The sequence below is a fragment of the Quercus robur genome, chromosome 10, assembly GCF_932294415.1.
Source record: "Quercus robur chromosome 10, dhQueRobu3.1, whole genome shotgun sequence".
NCBI lineage: Eukaryota > Viridiplantae > Streptophyta > Magnoliopsida > Fagales > Fagaceae > Quercus > Quercus robur.
In genome coordinates this window covers 36,402,833-36,422,667 of record NC_065543.1, presented here as the reverse complement: position 1 = coordinate 36,422,667, position 19,835 = coordinate 36,402,833, and the positions used below count along the sequence as shown (strand labels likewise).

Genomic DNA, 19,835 nt, shown 5'->3' with positions numbered 1-19,835 from the left:
TTTTTACCTATTAATAACAACTTATCACTTATGATTGTTGTAAAAATATTGTGACGTAACATTACTTTTAAAACATTTTTTTCAAAAAGAGTATTTTGGGTCTTATAATATCTTTTTATGGATAAAGTAGAATTTATTTATTTTATAGATAAATTAACTAGAACCAACAAATAAAATAAGATTTGAACGAATACAAATAAATTAATAAAAATATAAGTAATTAAAGAAAAAAACATATATTAAGGATATGTTTGGTAAGATTATTTTTGCCAACTTATTTTACTATTCAGTTTATTTTTACTACTATTCATGGGTTTCACTGCTTTTTTTGTCCTATTTATGAGTATTACTGTACTATTTCAGCTAACTTTTACTTTTATCTATACTACTTTTAGTAAAAATTATTTGTTTCAGCAAAATAAGCGGATCCCAAACAGATTTAAAGATGCTATATGAATGGGAGCGGGTCGAAGCTATTTATTTACTGTAGATATCTATCTCCCATGTGGAGCTTAATCTGATCTATTACCGTCATCTTTTCAAGCCCGTTTCAGGGGAAAATAAAATAAAATATTTTCAAGCCCCAAAACTAATAAATAAATAATAATAATAATAATAAAAGTTTATGGATAATGTTCCATACTTCCATGACCGTTGACTACCACTACTGCAGATATCTAAATTTTTCATCATTTATTTAGATAATTGTGATTTAGAGTCATATTCCCAATTTTTATGAAAAATGTTTTTTTTTTTTTTTTGGTCTTTAATTTGTACCATCTCTAAATTTCACACACACTTCTTGGTTGGACCCATAACATCTCACCACGTGTCAGTCCCCACTCTCTGATGAGAATCACAATTAATTCCATCCCAATGAAGAATATTTCCAGAACCATCTACTTCTGCCTGTATTGATTTCAAGAAAACTCAAAGAGCTTCATTTTCATGGTAATCTCAGTTATTCTTTGTTTTTTTTGTGAATTTAAATTCTGGGTCATTCTTATTTTTTGGATTCTTGTTCTGGGCAACTCTAGTTCCAGCTTTATTGCTGTTAAATTTGGCTGCTTTGGCTTTTAGCTTGATCAATTCCATAGAAAATTATTGGTTAACAATATTCTGACTATGTCACTTTCTTTTTTTTTTTCTTTTTTTTTTTGATGAACGACTATGTCACTTTCAAGAATAGTGTCATTGAGATGGTTTCTTGTGAAATTTTAGTTTAGCTAAGTAATCCATATTGGGTCTTAAGCTGTGAAAGTTTCAGTGGTACTAAGAAATTTTCTTTATTGGAATCTACATGTGGGTGTATTCTTTTGTAAAAAAAAAGGTGATTTTGTGCAATGTTTGAATCTTTGTTCTGCTTTGACAACAATCATATCAATGCAAGAAACACCATATGAATTTGATTGGTTTTAGTTGTATCTGTAGACAATTTATTTTATTCAAGTGTTACAAGTAATAATGTGATTTTTGAGAACTCTGGTGGATGAACCATTGGTACTTTTGTGGATCATCCGAGACATATTACTATTTTCTGTTTTACTAGTTTCTGAACTGTAAGAATGGCTGCATGTATGCCTCTCCTGAACATGGTATGATAGGGGGTTTGGTTTACTTCATCAATAATGTGGCACCTTCTCAATCAGTCCATTACAAGATTCACATTAATTTTGATTTTTTTTTTAAAACTAAAAAATTCATTAAAACAAAAAACGGGCACTACCCAAAAACACAGGCTGTATACAAAGAGTAAAGCATGAAAACAGAAAAGAAGGAACTATCAGAGAAAGAGACATGATAGAAAGCATAAAAATAAAAAACACAACTAGTGGAAGCTTCAAGGAATCCAGAAATTATAAGAATCCCACGACTGACACTGCAAGAGACTCCAAAGTCCAATCATAGAGAGACTGCAAAATAGATATTTCAGTTTCGCCACACTGTGACATCCATTTTAATTGATTGAAGATGACTGGTAGAAATGTGTCTTTTGTATGCTCAAATTCTTGTTCTTTTTTAACCTTTTAATGTGCTTTTGGTTCTTAATTGATGAATTTCCTTAACTCATGATTGCTAAATTACTATGCTGAATTTGATGTGGTAACAGCTTCTTGATTCATCTAGTACAAAAAGAAAGAAAGAAAAAGGGAAGAAGGCTTCTTGATTGTATTTTTGAAAGCCATTGGATACACAACTGGTGACTTCTCTGGACATCTAATTGATTAAATTCTCACTTTATGGATGAAGGAAGCATCCAAATCAGTGGTGGGTGTTATTCACCATTTGCCTTTTATAAATATTTGTTAATTGTTTTTTGTGCAAAGTTTGTATAATTTGGTAAAATGGTATACTGGAATGCAAATTCTATATATTTTGGTAAGAAGGTTACTAGGAAGGTCAAAGATGGAACAAGTCATCAATTTTAAATTCATCATACAGTTATTTGATTGATTTTGGTTTGAACCTGCAATAAAGTGTTAAAGGAACCTGCAATAAAGTGTTAAAGGCTGCATTTTCCAATCCCAAACCAATAGGCCCAGAAGAACTTTGATTCATTGATACAGGAAGGAGGAAGTTGATACCAATATTTATTCACACTAGCCTATTATCAATGTATGTGGATGCTTTATGCTTCCTCTATACTTATGGAATAGATTCCATGTATCTACTGATAAGTATGCATTCTGATATTCAATTAAGAACTTATATATCTTAGCCATGTATTTAAAATTACACTATAGTTTGCAGTTATGCAATTTCAATTGCTGTTTGATATGCATATATTAAATACATTCTAATTTTAGCTTTTTTATTTTATATACTTCTTCTTTTCTCTCTTTTTGCAGCTTGGAAGACGTATGTTTAGATTTTAGATGGCTCTAGATCCTTCTTCTGGTGCTGTTTCACCTCGGCGACGTTCGGGTCTCTTGCGGGATCAGGTCCAACTGGTTAAAAGAAAGGACTCTGACCGCTATGAAATCATCCCAATCCAAGATCAACTATCATTTGAGAAAGGTTTCTTCATTGTAATTCGTGCATGCCAGTTGCTGGCTCAAAAGAATAATGGGATAATATTAGTAGGAGTTGCAGGTCCTTCTGGAGCTGGGAAGACTGTGTTCACTGAGAAGGTGCTCAACTTTATGCCCAGCATTGCTGTCATAACAATGGACAACTACAATGACTCTAGTCGAATTATTGATGGGAACTTTGATGGTAAAGTTGAATTTCTTCTGTTCCCCCCCACACCCCCCCCCCCCCCCGCGGTACTTTTTGTACGTTGAAGTGACCAGCAATTATTGATGGGAAAAGTTGATGGATGCCCTAAGGACATTAGTTTAGGAAATATTTTTAGAAACTTTTTATAGGAAAAGAAAAAAACAACTGATTTTTTTGACAGCTTTCTGAATTTCCCATGAAATAGTATCAAAACTTTACTAAAATGGTCCATTAAGAAATGCCCTAAGGGCACCCATTAACAAGACCCTTTATTGATATCTGTGGATTTCTTACTGACAATTCTCTTGAAAGTACTTATAGGCATTAATTACTGTTACCTCTCAAGCAATTGCATTTTTATTCTACCATATTCCCATAGAGTGGGTGAAAATAAATGACATGCTTACTTTTTTTACATCTGGTTGAGGAACCCTCTAATTATTGGTGAAGTTGACTGTTAGGACTTCATAGATTCAAAGAATATGGGTGTACAACAAATAAATTAAAATTTTTAAGGATATCCCCAAGCTTACAGACTATTCAGATTGTTATTTGCCAATACAAAATTTGCATGATTGATTTAGAATCCATTTTCATCACTCTTGCTCCTACCATCTTTTTGTCCATCCCACTATACTGAGTGGCTGAGATATCACTAATATAAATAGGTTGTATACTCCTGGATTTGAAGGAGCATATCTCTAGTTTGAGTTTTACCCACAGTTCATGATGGTAAAACACTAAAACTGACTAGTTAACTTCCTTTACCCGGATCTGTGGTTATGACTTACCTTCATGCGTGCCAATTGTATGGTAAATTGATTTTATTCTATTTTTTCATTATTTCAGCAACACATTAAGATTAAATTCCAGTTGAAGTTTTCTTAAATACTTTCAGTGAAATATGTTGCAGACCATGAAGGATAATTTTGATCATATGCCTATCACCTGTTGTCTGACTTTGTGGAAATGTCATTCACTTTCCTTTATTTTAGTTCTCCTAAGTATATGTGTGTGTGTTTGTGTGTATTTTTTTTCTCCTCTTGGTCTTTCTCCAGAGCTTCTTAACTGCTTATCATTAAATTTGATGATTCAAGATGAGAAAAGAATGCATGATAGGGCTCTAATGGTTATCATGTTTTGTTACAGACCCACGCTTGACGGATTATGACACCTTGCTTGAGAACATTCATGATTTAAAAGCAGGGAAACCTACTCAGGTCCCTATATATGATTTCAAGACTAGTTCTCGCATTGGTTACAGGTTTTGTATTTCTCCAGTCTCTTTATCATAAAAACTCTTGTCTAGGAATTGTGCATCTTCAGATCTGCCTGCATGGAGAGGGAAATGTGATTTAAGAAAAAAAAAAAAAAAAAAGGAAATAAAAACTTAAATTAACTTCACTGTTTCCTAGTTGATTATGATGCATGACCAGAAAAGCTTGCCATTTAAGAAAATCTTTTGTGTCGATGTGTTATTTAGAGTTCTACTTATTTCATCATTCATGCATGAGCTCATATAATTTTCTTTGCTCATCATCATCATCTCTCTCTCTCTCTCTCTCTAGCTCATGTGCCTTTATAATTTAAACTGAGTCCAACATCTACATCTTAGTTCTCATTGCTTAGTCATGCTGATACTTCTTATAGGACAGTTGAAGTCCCCAGCTCCCGCATTACAATTATTGAAGGCATCTATGCCTTAAGTGAAAAATTGAGGCCTTTGCTAGATCTTCGCGTCTCTGTCACGGGTGGAGTTCATTTTGACCTTGTCAAACGTGTTTTACGGGACATTCAACGTGCTGGCCAAGAGCCTGAAGAAATAATTCATCAAATCTCTGAAACGGTTTTTTCACTGACCACATGCTAATTATTTTACTCAAGGGCTTTGACTGAGGTGCCTCAGTAACTAGATATTGAGCATTTGAAGCATCTGTAGTAATTCTTATAAATGTGTTCTTATACAGGTATATCCAATGTACAAGGCTTTTATTGAGCCAGATCTCCAAACAGCACATATAAGAATCATCAATAAGTTTAATCCATTCACTGGATTTCAGAACCCCACTTATATACTAAAGGTGAACCTTTAGTTTACTCATTCAACCTGCAGTTTTTATAGTTTATTTGTTAGAAGTGCCTCATGAATTTGTTTACTTCATCTAACTATTGCATTGAGGGCTTTCTATTATTGTAGTCAACAAGGGATGTGACAGTGGATCAAATAAAGGCTGCTATTTCTGGAGAATATAAGGAAACTACAGAGGAAACATATGACATATATCTTCTACCACCAGGTGAAGATACTGAAGCGTGTCAGTCATATCTGAGGATGAGGAACAGGGATGGCAAGTACAATCTCATGTTTGAGGTAGGGCAATTGTAAAAGATATACATATAAGGATTTGATTTAAGTTTTAGCTAAATCATACCTTTTGAATGCATTGTATTAGATTCTACACCTTAATTAGTTTTATTATTTTTTTTGTTTTTTACATTTCTACTGATTCATACCACCTGTCCATTAGTCAACTTCCTACTTTTACGTTTTTACTGTTTCGTCCCTTCTGACCATTAGTCACCTGTTGTATGTTCGGCCCTCACCTTTTGTATCGGTACATTAACAATGGGTCTCTATCAGACTTCTAGGGGCTACTTTATATTTTCTTCCACCTCTGATCAGGATAAAAGAATCTTCTGGACAGGCTTGAATTTAGGTACTCGTATGAAATTTGCGACACTTCAGACCTTATATGGCCTTTAACTGTATTATCTTGGATGCTACGCCTTATTTAGCTATTTGTTTACCTACTATTTGGTTTTATTTTTCTTCCATCCTAGCTGTTAGTTATGTGGTAGTCAACTGACGGACTGTTACAAAAGGCTGCGATGCCCTTCACCTCTTGTATAAAAGGCTGCACCTGACTTCAGTGGCTATGCATCACTTCACCTTCTCCTCATTGAGAAAGTAGATTCACTCATTATAGAGCCATGAAAGTTGTAGCATATACCATATATCGTACCTAAAGGCCTTCTGTTTTTTCCCTGCTTACTACAAAGCCAGTCTACTTAAAAATTAAGCAGTTTTTTTCTGTAATTATACCTTGGTATTCATATTTCTCCATTTCCACTGAAAATATTTGTATATTGGTGTTTAAGAAATGTTCTTATATTTTGGATTGTTTGATATTTTGCAATAGCAAACAATCATCACCTTTTGATAAGAAATTCTATAAAGCTTTTGGAACTATTTGTGGAAGGAAGTACGCCAAAAAAACTGAAGCAGGAAATCAAGATGAAAAAGTTTAACATTGCATTTTGGGAGCTAGATCCTGGGCACTTTTGTATTACGTGTCGAAATTTCATTCATGACACCATATGATTGTATTGAACTTTAAGAATCTATAAAGTATTGAACATGAGCAAAACTAATTTCATAAAGTGATTGTGTTCTTGAGTGGCCAACTGGGCTTTCTGATATGTTCTAACTTCATAATTTGAGTTTTTCTGAGAGACCTGTGAAGATTGTAAAATGTAGGAAAGTTAAGTGTTCTCACCATTTCTGCTTGTTGTTTCCAGGAATGGGTTACAGATAGTCCATTTATAATATCACCTAGAATCACATTTGAAGTCAGTGTGCGCCTTCTTGGAGGGCTCATGGCCTTGGGGTATACAATTGCAGCCATTCTGAAACGGAGCAGCCATGTCTTCTGCAATGATAGGGTGTACGTGAAAATTGATTGGTTAGAACAACTTAATCGCAAATATGTTCAGGTATTCTGCCAATTACTACATTTGTTTGTTTGAATTGATTTTGAGTCCATTATACTAATTCCACTCCTTATTAGTGTTGTGTTAGGTTCTTTTCTTGGTACCTGTTAATCATGCAATGATTAGTCTGGTTGAAATGTTTATGATAGTAAAATTATTGCATGACTTTACTATGATAACGGCTGACTTGCACTTAACCTATATGAGTTCCAAGTCAAGTCCTTGTGTTTGACATAGCTATGTTGTACAACTGTCCTTACTAGTGTTGTGTTAGGTTCTTTTCTTGGTACCTGTTAATCATGCAATGATTAGTCTGGTTGAAATGTTTATGATAGTAAAATTATTGCATGACTTTACTATGATAACGGCTGACTTGCACTTAACCTATATGAGTTCCAAGTCAAGTCCTTGTGTTTGACATAGCTATGTTGTACAACTGTCCTTACTAGCTCTCTCTCTCTCTCTCATGCTGCCTCATATTCACACACGTGTAAATTACAAGAACTGGGAGATATTCAAAATTGTACAAATTATCGTGAAATTAAGTTTATGAGTCATACTTAAAACTTTTGGAGAGAGTGATTGAACATAGGATAAGACATGAAACAACAATATCAAAGACGCAGTTTGGTTTTATGCTAGGGAAATCTACCATGGAAACTATTTTCTTACTTAAATGTCTAATGAAAAATTATAAATAAGCTCGTAAAGATCTTCATATGGTTTTGATTGACTTGGAAGTGTATGACAGGGTACTTAGAGAGGTTATGTGGTGGATTTTAGAACAGAAAGAAGTTCCTCTTAAGTATGTTAAGTTGATTAAGGATATGTACGACAAAATTGTAAATAGTGTGAGAACAAGGCATCACAATTGAGGTTCCTATTATAGGTTTGCATTAATGATTAGCATTAACATCTCTATGCATTAGTGATGGATGAGATCACAAGATCGATTCAAGATGAAGTCTCTTGGTATATGTTTTTTTGCATATGAAATAGTTTTGGTGGAAGAAATTAGACGCGGAGCTAATGAAATTTAGAAATTTGGAGAAATACTTTAGAATCTAAAAAGCTATCAGCTAAGTAGGACTAAAATTGAGTATATGGAATGTAAGTTTAGTTAAAGTTAAAAAAAATGATGTCAATGTAAGCCTTGATGGTCAAGAGATACTAAAGAGCAAGGGTTTTCGATGTCTTGGCTCAATAATTCATAAGGATGGAGAGATTGAAGAGGATGTAAATCATAGAAAAAGCAATATGGATGAAATAGAGAAGTGCATCAAGAGTCTTACCGCTATACTATGAAAGTTTATGTATTAAATTGGCTAAAATAAAAGAATAGGGAGTAGAAGTACAACTACCCCAAAGTTCAGGGGGTGTAAGTGCATTCACCCAAAATTTTATTGGACTGTTATAAGACCAGCTATGTTTTGTGGTACTGAATGTTGGGATGTTAAGAAGTAACATGTTTATAAAATAAATGTAGCTGAAATGAAAATGTTAAGATGGATTATTGGAAATAGAAGGAAATAAAGGATTTGATTAAGGAAATTTGCTTAAGATAGAAGTGATTCTTGTAGATGGAAAAATGAGTGAAAGTCACTTAAAATGGTTTGGTCATTTGGAGAGGAGATAGATTAGTGCATTAGTGTGGAAGAGTGAATTGATTCAAGCCAAGGGAACAAAAAAGGTTAATATATATATACCTAAAATAAGATTAGTAGAAGTAGTAAAAAAAACATATCACTGAAAGAGGTAACAAAGATTATGATTTTGGATAGAATAGAATGTGGAAACGAATGCATGTGACCAACCCAAATTAGTCTATTGAGAATCCATAACTGACTCAAAAATTTTGGAACAAAGGCTGGGTTGTTGTTATTGTTCGGAACTACTTTGAGGGGAAATATTGAATATCCTTGGCATAACAGTTGGACAGTTGAAGCCCATTGTATTAGTAATATGCAGGATTGGATATATTTGTGCTCAGCTGTAGAATTTTATGCATGAATTGTTGCTAATAGCTTATTAGGTGAATTTAAGCTTAGCAATAATGTTCTGCCTTTTCTTTGTATAAAGGTGCAGGGAAAAGATCGTTCATATGTTAAATATGTTGCAGAGCAACTGGGTTTGGATGGTTCATACGTTCCTCGCACTTACATAGAACAAATTCAGCTGGAGAAGCTTGTTAATGATGTCATGGTACGACTCTCTTAGCTGTGTGTGCATATATACCTGACTTGTGCATGGTCTTAACTGGTCAGTTTACAGGCATTGCCAGATGATTTGAAGTCAAAGCTCAGTATAGAAGATGATTTGGTTTCAAGCCCTAAAGAAGCCCTTTCTCGAGCCTCTGCAGATAGAAGAATGAAGTATCTCAACCGGTATTCTCTAGTTCTAGCAAAATTTTTATAGATCTGCAATATGAAATGGGAGATGTTAAAACATTTAATCAAAAAATTACTGAAGTAGGGAAAGAAATCACACAAAGAAGACATCTGTGTCGGTATTGATCATCTGTGTGATTAGTGATTTGTTACAGAACAGCCAGTGGTTCTAGTGGTTGCAACCAACTGGTTAATTACAAGTGATCATGCTTTTAGAAGCTCACATTCCCCCAAATTGCTCTATTTATATATTTCTCATTTTATTGTTGGGAAAGTTTTCATAACTATTTCATTCATGAAGAACAGGGACTGGTGAGGTCTCCTCTCACCATAGTTGTTAATATTTTATGATACATGTATCACATTTTTTATCATTTTGATACATATCTCATAAGTGTCCATAAGTGTTAGTGTACTGCACAATACAATGTACATATCTTATGGTCCAATACATAATATCGATACGTAGTGTATCACCCAATACACTCAACATGCTTGATATCACCTTTATGTTTTTGTCTGCTTCTTTTTTATATAAAAATTAATTAATTGTTTCTTTTGGAAAAATAAATTCAGATTTAATTATCACGATTAAGGTATTAAAATGTTCATTGTTAATTGTATAAAGTATTTTTAAAATTACTAAACATTTAATTTTACAATTTATAATGATTGAGAAGTATACAATAAGTAATTTCATACACAAGCATGTCATATATGTTATTATATGTAATGAAAGATAAATAGGAAAATAATGAAAAATATAATTAATAAAATAGAAAGAGTAAAACATTATAAATTGTGAAATGCTATTATTCTAATTAGTTTATGATGTTATCATTGTTTAAATTAGACACTGTCTAACATTAGTTTTGAGAGTGTTTGTATATTGTACAAAGAATCATAAAAACTGAAAAAAAAAAAATCGAGATTTGCTTTTTATGAATTATCAAAGTTGACAAGAAAAAAAAAGGAAATGAAGCAAAATCTGAAGCTACAAAAAAGAATTTAAGATATACTAAAAATAATAAGAGTTGAAGGCAGCATGAATGCTTTAATTTCTTTATATATATATATATATATATAAATTATAATATTTTATTAATTTTCAAGGTGCCTATATATCTTACTATACATGATACAAAAAATAATTAAATAAAGTCAATTCTTGGTATAGTTCACGAGTTTGCAACTATGCCTCATGATAATATGTTACGTGTTGAGCAGAAGTTTATCACATTCGTTCACAAGTCAACGGGACAAGAACCTGCCCAAGCTGACAAAACTTGCTATCAACAATAGAAGGTTTGATGGGAGAACTCCAGAATCACCTGCAACACTTGGAAACCAAGTGAGTGTTTTTCTGCCTTTAGAGTTGTCCAATGCTATTATTTCAGTCTCTTCTTTAACCACTTTGCAAGAACCTCCCAGTCTGTCTAGTTGTAGAGAATGGAATTGAGAAAGTTCTAGAAAAATGTGGATTCTTATCATTCTATTGTATGGTTACCAAGAAACTAAAAGAGAAAGAAGCACAGACAAGTTTAGATCAATTTTTCGTTGCCAACGAACTCTCTAGTTCAAACCGCACTCCCTTCCCCCATAATCAAGGCTGGATATATATATATATATATATATATGAGTATGAGTTGTGTTCAAGTTATACTTAGTATAACTTTAAGCAATGTTACACCATATAATAACCTTTATTGGATATATTTTGAAATCCCACCATTGAATTACATGTTCTCTATGTCCTCAATACACATGTCAAAGATCAAGATCATCAAAAATCAATAAATATGTCATCTATCAAATATTTAAATTTGAAGTTTTTGTATTTTTGAAACTACGTATAAAAGTTGAATTTAGGGATCGAATAGTAAATAACATCTAATTGGTACGAAATTTGGCACACATGTTAAGCACATAGAAAACATGTAATCCAACGGTGATTTATTAAAATTTTAATTCAATAAAAGTTATTAGGTGGTATAACATTATTTAAAGTTAAACAAGGTATAACTTGAACCCATCTACCCACATGATTGGTAAAAATATATTATTTTTTCCTGCAGATGGTTTTATTTCTTTTATTTTTTCTTCCCTAGTTCTTTCTTTTGCTGCCTTCACGACATCTATATGTGGCATTAGTTTTCACCCATCAATTTGTTTTTCAATTCCTTTAGGGAGTTATTACTCAACTCTCGGAACAAATTTCTACATTGAATGAGAGGATGGATGAGTTTACATCTCGTATTGAAGAGCTGAATTCGAAGATCTCCATCAGGAAAGTTTCAGCTAGTCAACAAAACTTGGCTATGCAGGCTGAAGCTTGCAATGGCTCTGGACCCACTTCTCTTTTTGCGACTGGCTTGGGGAATGGTTCATTGACTGGCACATTATTGCCCAATTCTTCATCTTCTTCCCAATTGGCTAGGGAGTCCCCACAAATGGAAGAGGTATAGTGAATATCATGTCTCCATACTTGGTGGAAAAAAAAAAGGAAAGAATATGTGACTATATTTTCATATATTATTTATGAAGTTCTTGTTTAATGAAATTTTAGCTGCCCAATGTTAAAATGCAGTAGATAGATTACAATCAGAACCTTCCTGAAAAAAATAAAGAAAAATAAAGTATTCTGTTTGAAAAGGAAAATCAAGGAATACTGAATATATCATAATAATTTTAAAGCAAGGTAGTGAATAACTCTGTAAGGATGAGACTTTAAAGTATTCCTTTTCTTATCAATAATGGATATAATATGCGACATTGGATTCAATTTTGCTAATAGTAGGCAAAGCAATTGTTTGGGTCAAATTATTATTGATATGTTCTGTTCTATGTGTACTTTTCTCGGAACATGACTTTTCTTTTGTTAAGTAATTAGAACATGAATCAAACAATAGAATGACATGTAAAAGATTCCTTTTAATGTGGAAGGATGGAAGTAAACACATATGGCTTTGAATTTGTTATACTAATAGAAAGCATTTTGGAATGAAATCTTTATTGGTTCATTCTATTCATTTACAAACAACAAAGCCATAAAAATGTAATAGCACCTGTAGAATAACCTTAAGCGGTCCCAGGTTTTTAAGTACCACATTTGAGGTTTTTTTGTGCTCTACTTCCCAAAGGAAGTTGATAGAGAACATTAGCAGACATTCAACAGGGACTTTTGTTGTCAGCCATTATTTATCCAAGAATTTAAGCATATAGGGAATTTCTTTTCTCTGGTTGTCTCTTCATCCTTAGACAATCAGGAGTCATGGGCATTGAGGCTATTTGTCTGTCTGTCTATGTATCTATCTAACTACCTGTGTGTCTAGAGTCAGATCCATCCATTGCATCAAATCCTACATGCCCCAAGTCACAGAAAAATGCTTTCCTTGGATGATTTTCTGTCATTGTTCATGTCTAAAATATGACTTTAGTTTAAATTTCCCTTGAACACTTGTGATTATTGGAACTGTTTCCTGAACAGATACTTCTTATTGCCCGATCACAACGTCAAATCATGCACCAAATAGACAGTCTGAGCAATCTTCTGAATGAGTCCTGGGGAGAGAGGTCACGAAATGGAAGATCAGATCAGACAAACAGAATGATTGATGTTGATTCCATTGGCATCCCTCTTATTCTAGCTTTGGCAATTGGTGGTTTAGGTGCCTTCTTGTTCAAGGGTTTGACATCACAGAAATAATTTTCTTGCCAAGTGCTTAATTTTCTGTATACAATGAACATTGACATTAGAACCCATTATGGTAGAGAGATATGTGAACATCAATAGGTCTAAAGTTTGAAAAGTTATAGCCAAGTCACATTTTTTTAGGTTTTATAATAGGGTGGTCCTATAGTATTATTATAAATGTTGAAAATCTTGCCCCCAAAAAAAGGGTGAATACCTGTAAGTTTCTAAATAAGTTCTTTTTCTTTCTTGCTGAATAAATGTACTACTGAGTACTGATGGCTGTATAAATATCACTGGTGACTTGGTGAGTGTTGTAAATATTGTATCTTCTCTAGTTTTCTAATACGGTTGTGGACACTCTTCCCTATCCTAGGCATTGCTTGGGCATAATAAAGCCAATATGATCTTCTTTGATACTTTGTTGTTGTTGTTGTTGTAGTAGTATAGTACGGAATGAGTGGATTAGTATCTTACTTTACTTTTACAATCTCTCTCACTCTCTCTCTCTCTCCCTCTCATTTGCTTTGTTGGAGTTGCTTTAAAGGTAATAGTGAGAGCTATTAGTTAATATTGTCAAGGCGGCTCAATAAGATTTAACTATTTAAGGTCTCAGACAATAAATAAACCTTAGCACATTAACTATCCAAACGCAACGGAAATAACTACGTAAAAAAAATATGTAGCTTTTTACTTTTTGCTTTATATTATACAAATAAACTACCTATAATAATAATAATAATAATAATAATACAATTACAAAAGTGAAAATATGTCACTCATCTAATTATTTTCGTTTGACTAAACTTTGCTTTTATCTAAATAAGTGACACTATAGAATACTTCTAATAAAACTATTAAGAGTATTTTGTCTACAAAAACTACAATTTTGCCTACCCAAAAAGGATAAAAATAAAAAATAAACGAAACTTAATCAAATAAAAAATTTAAGAAGATAGTGATCGGAAGAGATGAAAAATTGAACTAAAAATACAATGCTTGAAGAAGATGAAAGGTTAAACAAAGTAAAAATTGCAAAAACTAAATAATAAGAATCAGCTTTGTAAATTTTTTTTTTTTTTTGGGTGAGAAGAAGTTTTGTAAAAGTTATTGCAAAGCTTCCATTATTATATAATGGCTTAGATATATATGTATAGATATTGTTTGTGGTTTTAGATTATTCATTGATTTTATTGTTTAGTATAAATATCTAAATTAATGTAGATGAATATGTAAATGCAAAGTTATACATAAAGTTAAAACTGTTAAAGTTGAATGTGTAAAGTCAATATATATATATATATATTGTCAACAAAATTTAGGAATAAAAAATAAATAAGAAAAATAATAATTATGTAACCAATGATATGGCAGATGAAGTGGTGCAATATGAGCATAGTAACAATAAATGTTACACTTCAACTTTTAGATATATATAGAATAGACCAGCCTCATCACACGCGCGAAATGCAAGTGATGAGGCTCTTGTTTTTGGATTTAGTGTCATAATTTTTCATTCACAATCAAATTTTCTATTACATCTTTTATATAGTCGGGCATCATAGAAGATAATAAAGTTACCAATTCACAACACATATAGTTGATAAAGTACAATACACAATATGATTCAATTGAGAAAGTAGTATATAAATTTGTTCAAAAGCTTACCAATTTTGACATGAAAATGTCTTACCATTAAGAAGAATTCAGTATATAAAACAATAAGTGGAGAAGAAAATAGTGTCGGTTGGAAATCAGACAAAAGAATGAAAAAGAAGCTGAATGAATATTATGAGTTTAAAGTTTTTGGGATCTAATGTTATTAGCATTTTTTCTTATGCATTCCATAGTGTTGGAAAGGAGAAGAAATGAATAAATGAAAGGATAAGTTTTAGGAATTTTTTATTTTTTGTGTTTTCGATAGAACGTGGGAATGGGGTAGTTTTAGACAACATCAAATCATGCATCAATTAGAAAATCTGAGCAATCCTCTGCATGAGTCCTAGGGAGAGAGGTGGCAACATGAAAGAACAGATTAGACAAACAGATTGGTTGATGTTGATTTCATTGGCGTCCCTCTTAATCTAACTTTGGCAATTGGTGCTTTAGGTGTCTTCTTGTTCAAGGGTTTGACATCACAAAAGTAATTTTCTTGCCAAGCTGCTTAATTTTCTGTATACAATGAACATTTACGTCATAAGTTCATAACCCTTGATGTAGAGATCTGATTATCAATAGCTCCACAGTTCGAAAGTTATAGCCAAGTAACCTATTTATGTGTGCGTGTGTTAAGCTACTAAGCTAAGATGCTCGGCAGGAGCGATTTGCCACTTCCGCCTCTCTAGGTTTCACAATAACCTCCTATACAGAATGAAAAATGGGTCTTCTCCTCTCACCCCCTCCACCATATGAAATAGTGAAATACAAAAGGAATTTTCAATTCCAAAGAATTGCCCGTTTGTTTGAGGAGGGGGCTTCAAGTCCTGCATTGACAAATATCAGATAGGATCCTGCTGTGATCATTCGGAGCCAAGCATCGTCCATTGGTTCTATTCTCGATTCATGATATATAAATTGTCAAAACAAAATGGCTAAACAGATACCAACGACCCTAAGATTTTTGGCTTGAATGCATGCTTGTTTCCGGCATATTTAGAGTTATGTTACTGGCACTAATAAAATGTTTTGTTTCCAAATAAGGGGAACAAGAGTTGCAGATTATTATGAAATTGCAGAGGAGACCTGTTGGTGCAGACATTCAAAACTGCTAGTACAATCAAGTTGATGAGAATACATGTAGAATAGTCATGGTACATTGAAACTAATTTGATTAAAAAAAACAGAATCAAAACAAATAAAAAAAAAAAAGGAAATCAGTATCAATAAGTATATATTATATATATATTTTTTGATAGGTAATAAGTATATATTATATAATAAAAACAAATTCGTGCAACTTGAGATTTTCAGGTTAGAAATAAGAAAACTGCTTCTTGGGCTGTGCAAAATTGAGAAGATAACAAAAAGGACTGAAAAAATGAACATAATAAAGCTTTCTAGCCTCATATTTAAAAGTACGCGTCCAAGACAATTAGCTAGCACCAATGTGTTTATCTTAGTGATTCAAAAGTTGGATCTAAGCTCTATGAACCTACATTGCTTGCTCTTAACACACAAAAGACACCCCAAATGCTTGGACATATGGAAAACATCTCTACCTCTACCCACTTCAAAAGATTACATGAAACAGCAAGATATTCTACCAGCTTAAATAAAGTACAAATGCTTTGTTCTACTTCAGAAAATAGTTGATGCAAGTTCAGACACTTCCGCAGCAACCTGCTTATAGTCTTCATTTAGTTTTTCCTGTTCCTCTGCACCTAATTCTCCTTTTGTAGGCTTGGTTAGCACGAGAACACAGCATGTTGGCCTTTTAGTGGCCCCTGCATTTGCAAGGTCCTGAAAAACCATTAAATAAGAACGGTTAATGACTTAATGTAATTACAATCAACAAAATCACTACACATTCATATGGTAAGATATACTCAATAACCAAACTAATCAAAATAATTAAATAAAAGACTTAGTGATTTATCTGAAGGAACAAAAATGAGAGAAAATATCCGATTCAAAGAAAACCAGACAAACCAAATCCAACCAAGGATACACAGCATTTTACCAAGAATTCCTAATGCTAAACTTCTTTAAACCGGATTTGGTTCAGGAAACTTCTTTGAGCATACCTAAAGGCCTAGTCTATAAGCAATATTAAAACAAACAAGGTAGTAACATTCGATGCACAGGCCAAGATTCACCACTGTAAACAGAAGAGGACCATTCACAACAACTTCTAGTAAAAATTTGAGTTTTCAATGATATTTTTGAATGAAAATAGAAATAAATGATAATCCTACCGTAAAGGAAAATAAAACTTTCCCAAAAGCCAGAGAAGGAACAAGTAGAAGAAATTATTTGGACAAGTTTGCCATTCTCAAGATAGGAAGAAAACCACAAGGATGCAATGCCATGAAAAATATAGAGAAGAAGAAATTAAAGGAAATGCTGCAAACTTACTTCTTTTGAGGTAACGTATATATAGGGAATGTCAGCCTCTTCACATAAGATTGGAACATGAGTAATCACATCAATAGGTGATATGTTCCCAGCTATAACACATATTCTGCACTCAACATTGGGAACAAAACAATCAGTTACAAGTTCCCTGTAACAAAAAAATAAATTCCAGGAAACAATTTTGCATATCAAGCTAACTTTTGACTATGCAAAATCAATCAGCCGAGATGTCTTTATTTAGCAAGAATCTGAAAAGTAGGGAACTATCTCTCCCCACCCCACCCAAAAAAAAAAAAAAAAAAAAACCTCGTTTATCTTAACCTCTACACCCATTTTATGTGCTTTGCAAGATTTCTCTATCATCAGCAAAAATTTCGACTATCTTTGAACGGTATGTCCACCACTTACATTCAATTCATGTATTAATCTCTCATATCTCAAGAGATCTCACCAAGCTTCCACTTTCAATCTTGTTTTATGATCACATAAAAACAAAGTTATAAAATTTATTTACATGCTATATAAAAGACTGATACAGTTCTCGCACATTTGAACAGAACTGTTATCAACAGAAGTACTGAAAAAAAGTACATGCAATTATGCATGATACTAAACAAGAAGAATCATTTATATCAAGGAGATAACTAATAATTAAAGCGGAGCATGAGGTTTCTAACTCTTTAATTGACTTCACACACTGATCTTTTGCCACATCCTTTTGTTATTTATATCCTTAGAATAATTTAATGTCTTGGTAAAAGACATTTAGCTATGTTAAAGTACCCCTTTTCTATCGAAAAATGAGACTATGACACAAGGAGATGAAATGCAATCAATTTCTGTTCTTTCACTTTCTTTTTGAGAAAATTAGGCACCCTTCATTGACTTGAATTTTGAAAAGCCAACAGGAAGAAGAGGAATTTCACAGAAAACTGACCCTTTATGACCACGCCTGATACTCTTAACCACCTCCTTTACTCCTCTCTTCAAGCATTTGTGCTCAGCAGCTGGAAGAACAAATGTGAAATCAAGATAAATACAATAAACAACATACTAAAGAAAAACAATCAAAGTGGAGTTAATAACACACACATTGACTGGAAAATTACATACACCTTGTGCATTTCGATCTTGTAGGAGAAAGAGGTGATATTTTTGAGCTAAAGCTCATCGGCTAAAAGTCCATAACTTTTTTTATTTTTGGGTTAGTAAAATTCCACAATTTCATCACCAAATTCCTACCCTATAAATATACTATATCTCATACAGTTGCAGAAAATCAAGCAATAACATCTGAACATATGATAAAGGATTGTCAAGTGCCTTCATAGGATTGCTGCAACATCTACCAGATGGGCTATAACACAATGTTACATTGAAATCATTTTCAATCAGGCTTTTCAATTCACAATTTGGACAAAAGATAAATTCCATAAATCTAATAACAGTAATCTTCACACTCCCAAACCCGAGGTTAACACAAATTAACCACTTGGCTTAGCCTTATAATACCATTTTCCATGTACTCTTTTCAATTAAAAAGAAAGAAATAAACACAAAACCACAACAATTAGATCAATAAACACTCCTAAAAAGAAAATAAAATATAAGAACAACATCTTCGTACTAAAAATTATCTGAAAAATCAAACAAACCCCACATCTCCTTAATTTTAAGGATATAATAATTTCCAATCAGGCTTTTCAATCATCCAATCAAAACCCACATCTCCTATAATAATTTTCAATCAAAAAATAAAAAAAGATTTTCACATTGTTTAAAATACAACAGTGTTCAAAAATCCAACATGTGTTTCGATGTATACTAATTCTAAAAGGAACCAGCACAAAAGGAAAACAACCCATGTCTTTAGATCCTAAACCAAAAACAAATGACACAAACACACACACGTATATGTATGTAGTAGAGTTACATATATAAAGCTATATACCTCTGCGGACGAGCTTGAGGGTGCGCTTGCAGAGCTTCTTTCCAGCAAGGGGTTTGGCAATGGGGGCGAGGGCTAGAAGCTTCTTCCTCTCCTTCTCCTTCTGCTGCGTCTTCTCTGCTTCGCTATCGCTTCCCATTTTTTTTTTTTTTTTTTTTCTCTCTGAGGCTAAGCTTGGTGTGTAATGTATTAGCGGAGACACTGAAACTAGGGTTTTTGTTTCACCAACAACTGGGGTTTATCATTTATGTTATGAACTAGGGTATTCCTATTGCTTCCCACGTGTGTTGGGTACACGCACGTGCTAAGCTTAGTTTTGTGCTTTACTGAAATTTTTTATATATTTTTACAATTTCAATTATATTTTAATAATGCTTGCAAATGAGAAATAAAAATAAGTTTATATATTTTTACAATTTCAATTATATTTTAATAATGCTTGGATATGCAAGATAAGAAAATCAAATGGTTTTTTTTTTTTTTTGAGGTAAAAGGTAGAAAAACAAAATTAAATGTTGAAGCATAATAATAATAATAATAATAATAATTAGTCGCTAACTCATGCTATACACGGGAACCTACCTATTTGTGAGGTAGACTAAAATAATTTTATAAAAAATTTAAGAAACTACACCATTGCATGATTTGTTCTTGTATGACTTCAATTAGTGTTATAATTTGATGTAGAAGCCGTTGTTTGAACGTGCAATGACTTACAAAAAATTTGTTAAATTGTTTTAGATAC

The 19,835-nt window shown here is 32.7% G+C and overlaps 2 protein-coding genes across 4 annotated transcripts; one reads left to right on the top strand and one right to left on the bottom strand.

Moving 5' to 3' along the window:
- The first annotated feature begins 676 nt into the window (after window positions 1–676).
- Window positions 677–15,263, top strand: LOC126704450 (inorganic pyrophosphatase TTM1). 3 transcript variants are annotated; one of them, XM_050403481.1, is made up of 14 exons: window positions 677–951; window positions 2,111–2,268; window positions 2,850–3,216; window positions 4,369–4,483; window positions 4,870–5,065; window positions 5,187–5,300; window positions 5,417–5,590; window positions 6,799–6,993; window positions 9,070–9,192; window positions 9,262–9,374; window positions 10,605–10,728; window positions 11,564–11,836; window positions 12,865–13,045; window positions 15,178–15,263. In XM_050403481.1, exons 3-14 carry the CDS (start codon window positions 2,877–2,879, stop codon window positions 15,213–15,215), a joined length of 1,986 nt encoding a protein of 661 aa, XP_050259438.1. In that variant the 5' UTR covers window positions 677–951; window positions 2,111–2,268; window positions 2,850–2,876; the 3' UTR covers window positions 15,216–15,263. The 3 variants fall into 3 exon arrangements, with proteins under 3 accessions (XP_050259438.1, XP_050259436.1, XP_050259439.1); XM_050403479.1 differs by lacking the exon at window positions 15,178–15,263 and having other exon boundaries at window positions 12,865–13,487; XM_050403482.1 differs by lacking the exons at window positions 2,111–2,268; window positions 15,178–15,263 and having other exon boundaries at window positions 750–951; window positions 12,865–13,487.
- An 843-nt stretch (window positions 15,264–16,106) lies between these two features.
- On the bottom strand, window positions 16,107–19,314 carry LOC126702726 (H/ACA ribonucleoprotein complex subunit 2-like protein). Its single transcript, XM_050401546.1, has 4 exons — window positions 19,094–19,314; window positions 18,080–18,149; window positions 17,143–17,248; window positions 16,107–16,527 (listed from the first exon to the last, which is right to left on the bottom strand). The coding sequence occupies exons 1-4, from the start codon at window positions 19,227–19,229 to the stop codon at window positions 16,366–16,368; spliced, it is 474 nt and encodes a 157-aa protein (XP_050257503.1). The 5' UTR covers window positions 19,230–19,314; the 3' UTR covers window positions 16,107–16,365.
- Window positions 19,315–19,835: the final 521 nt, after the last annotated feature.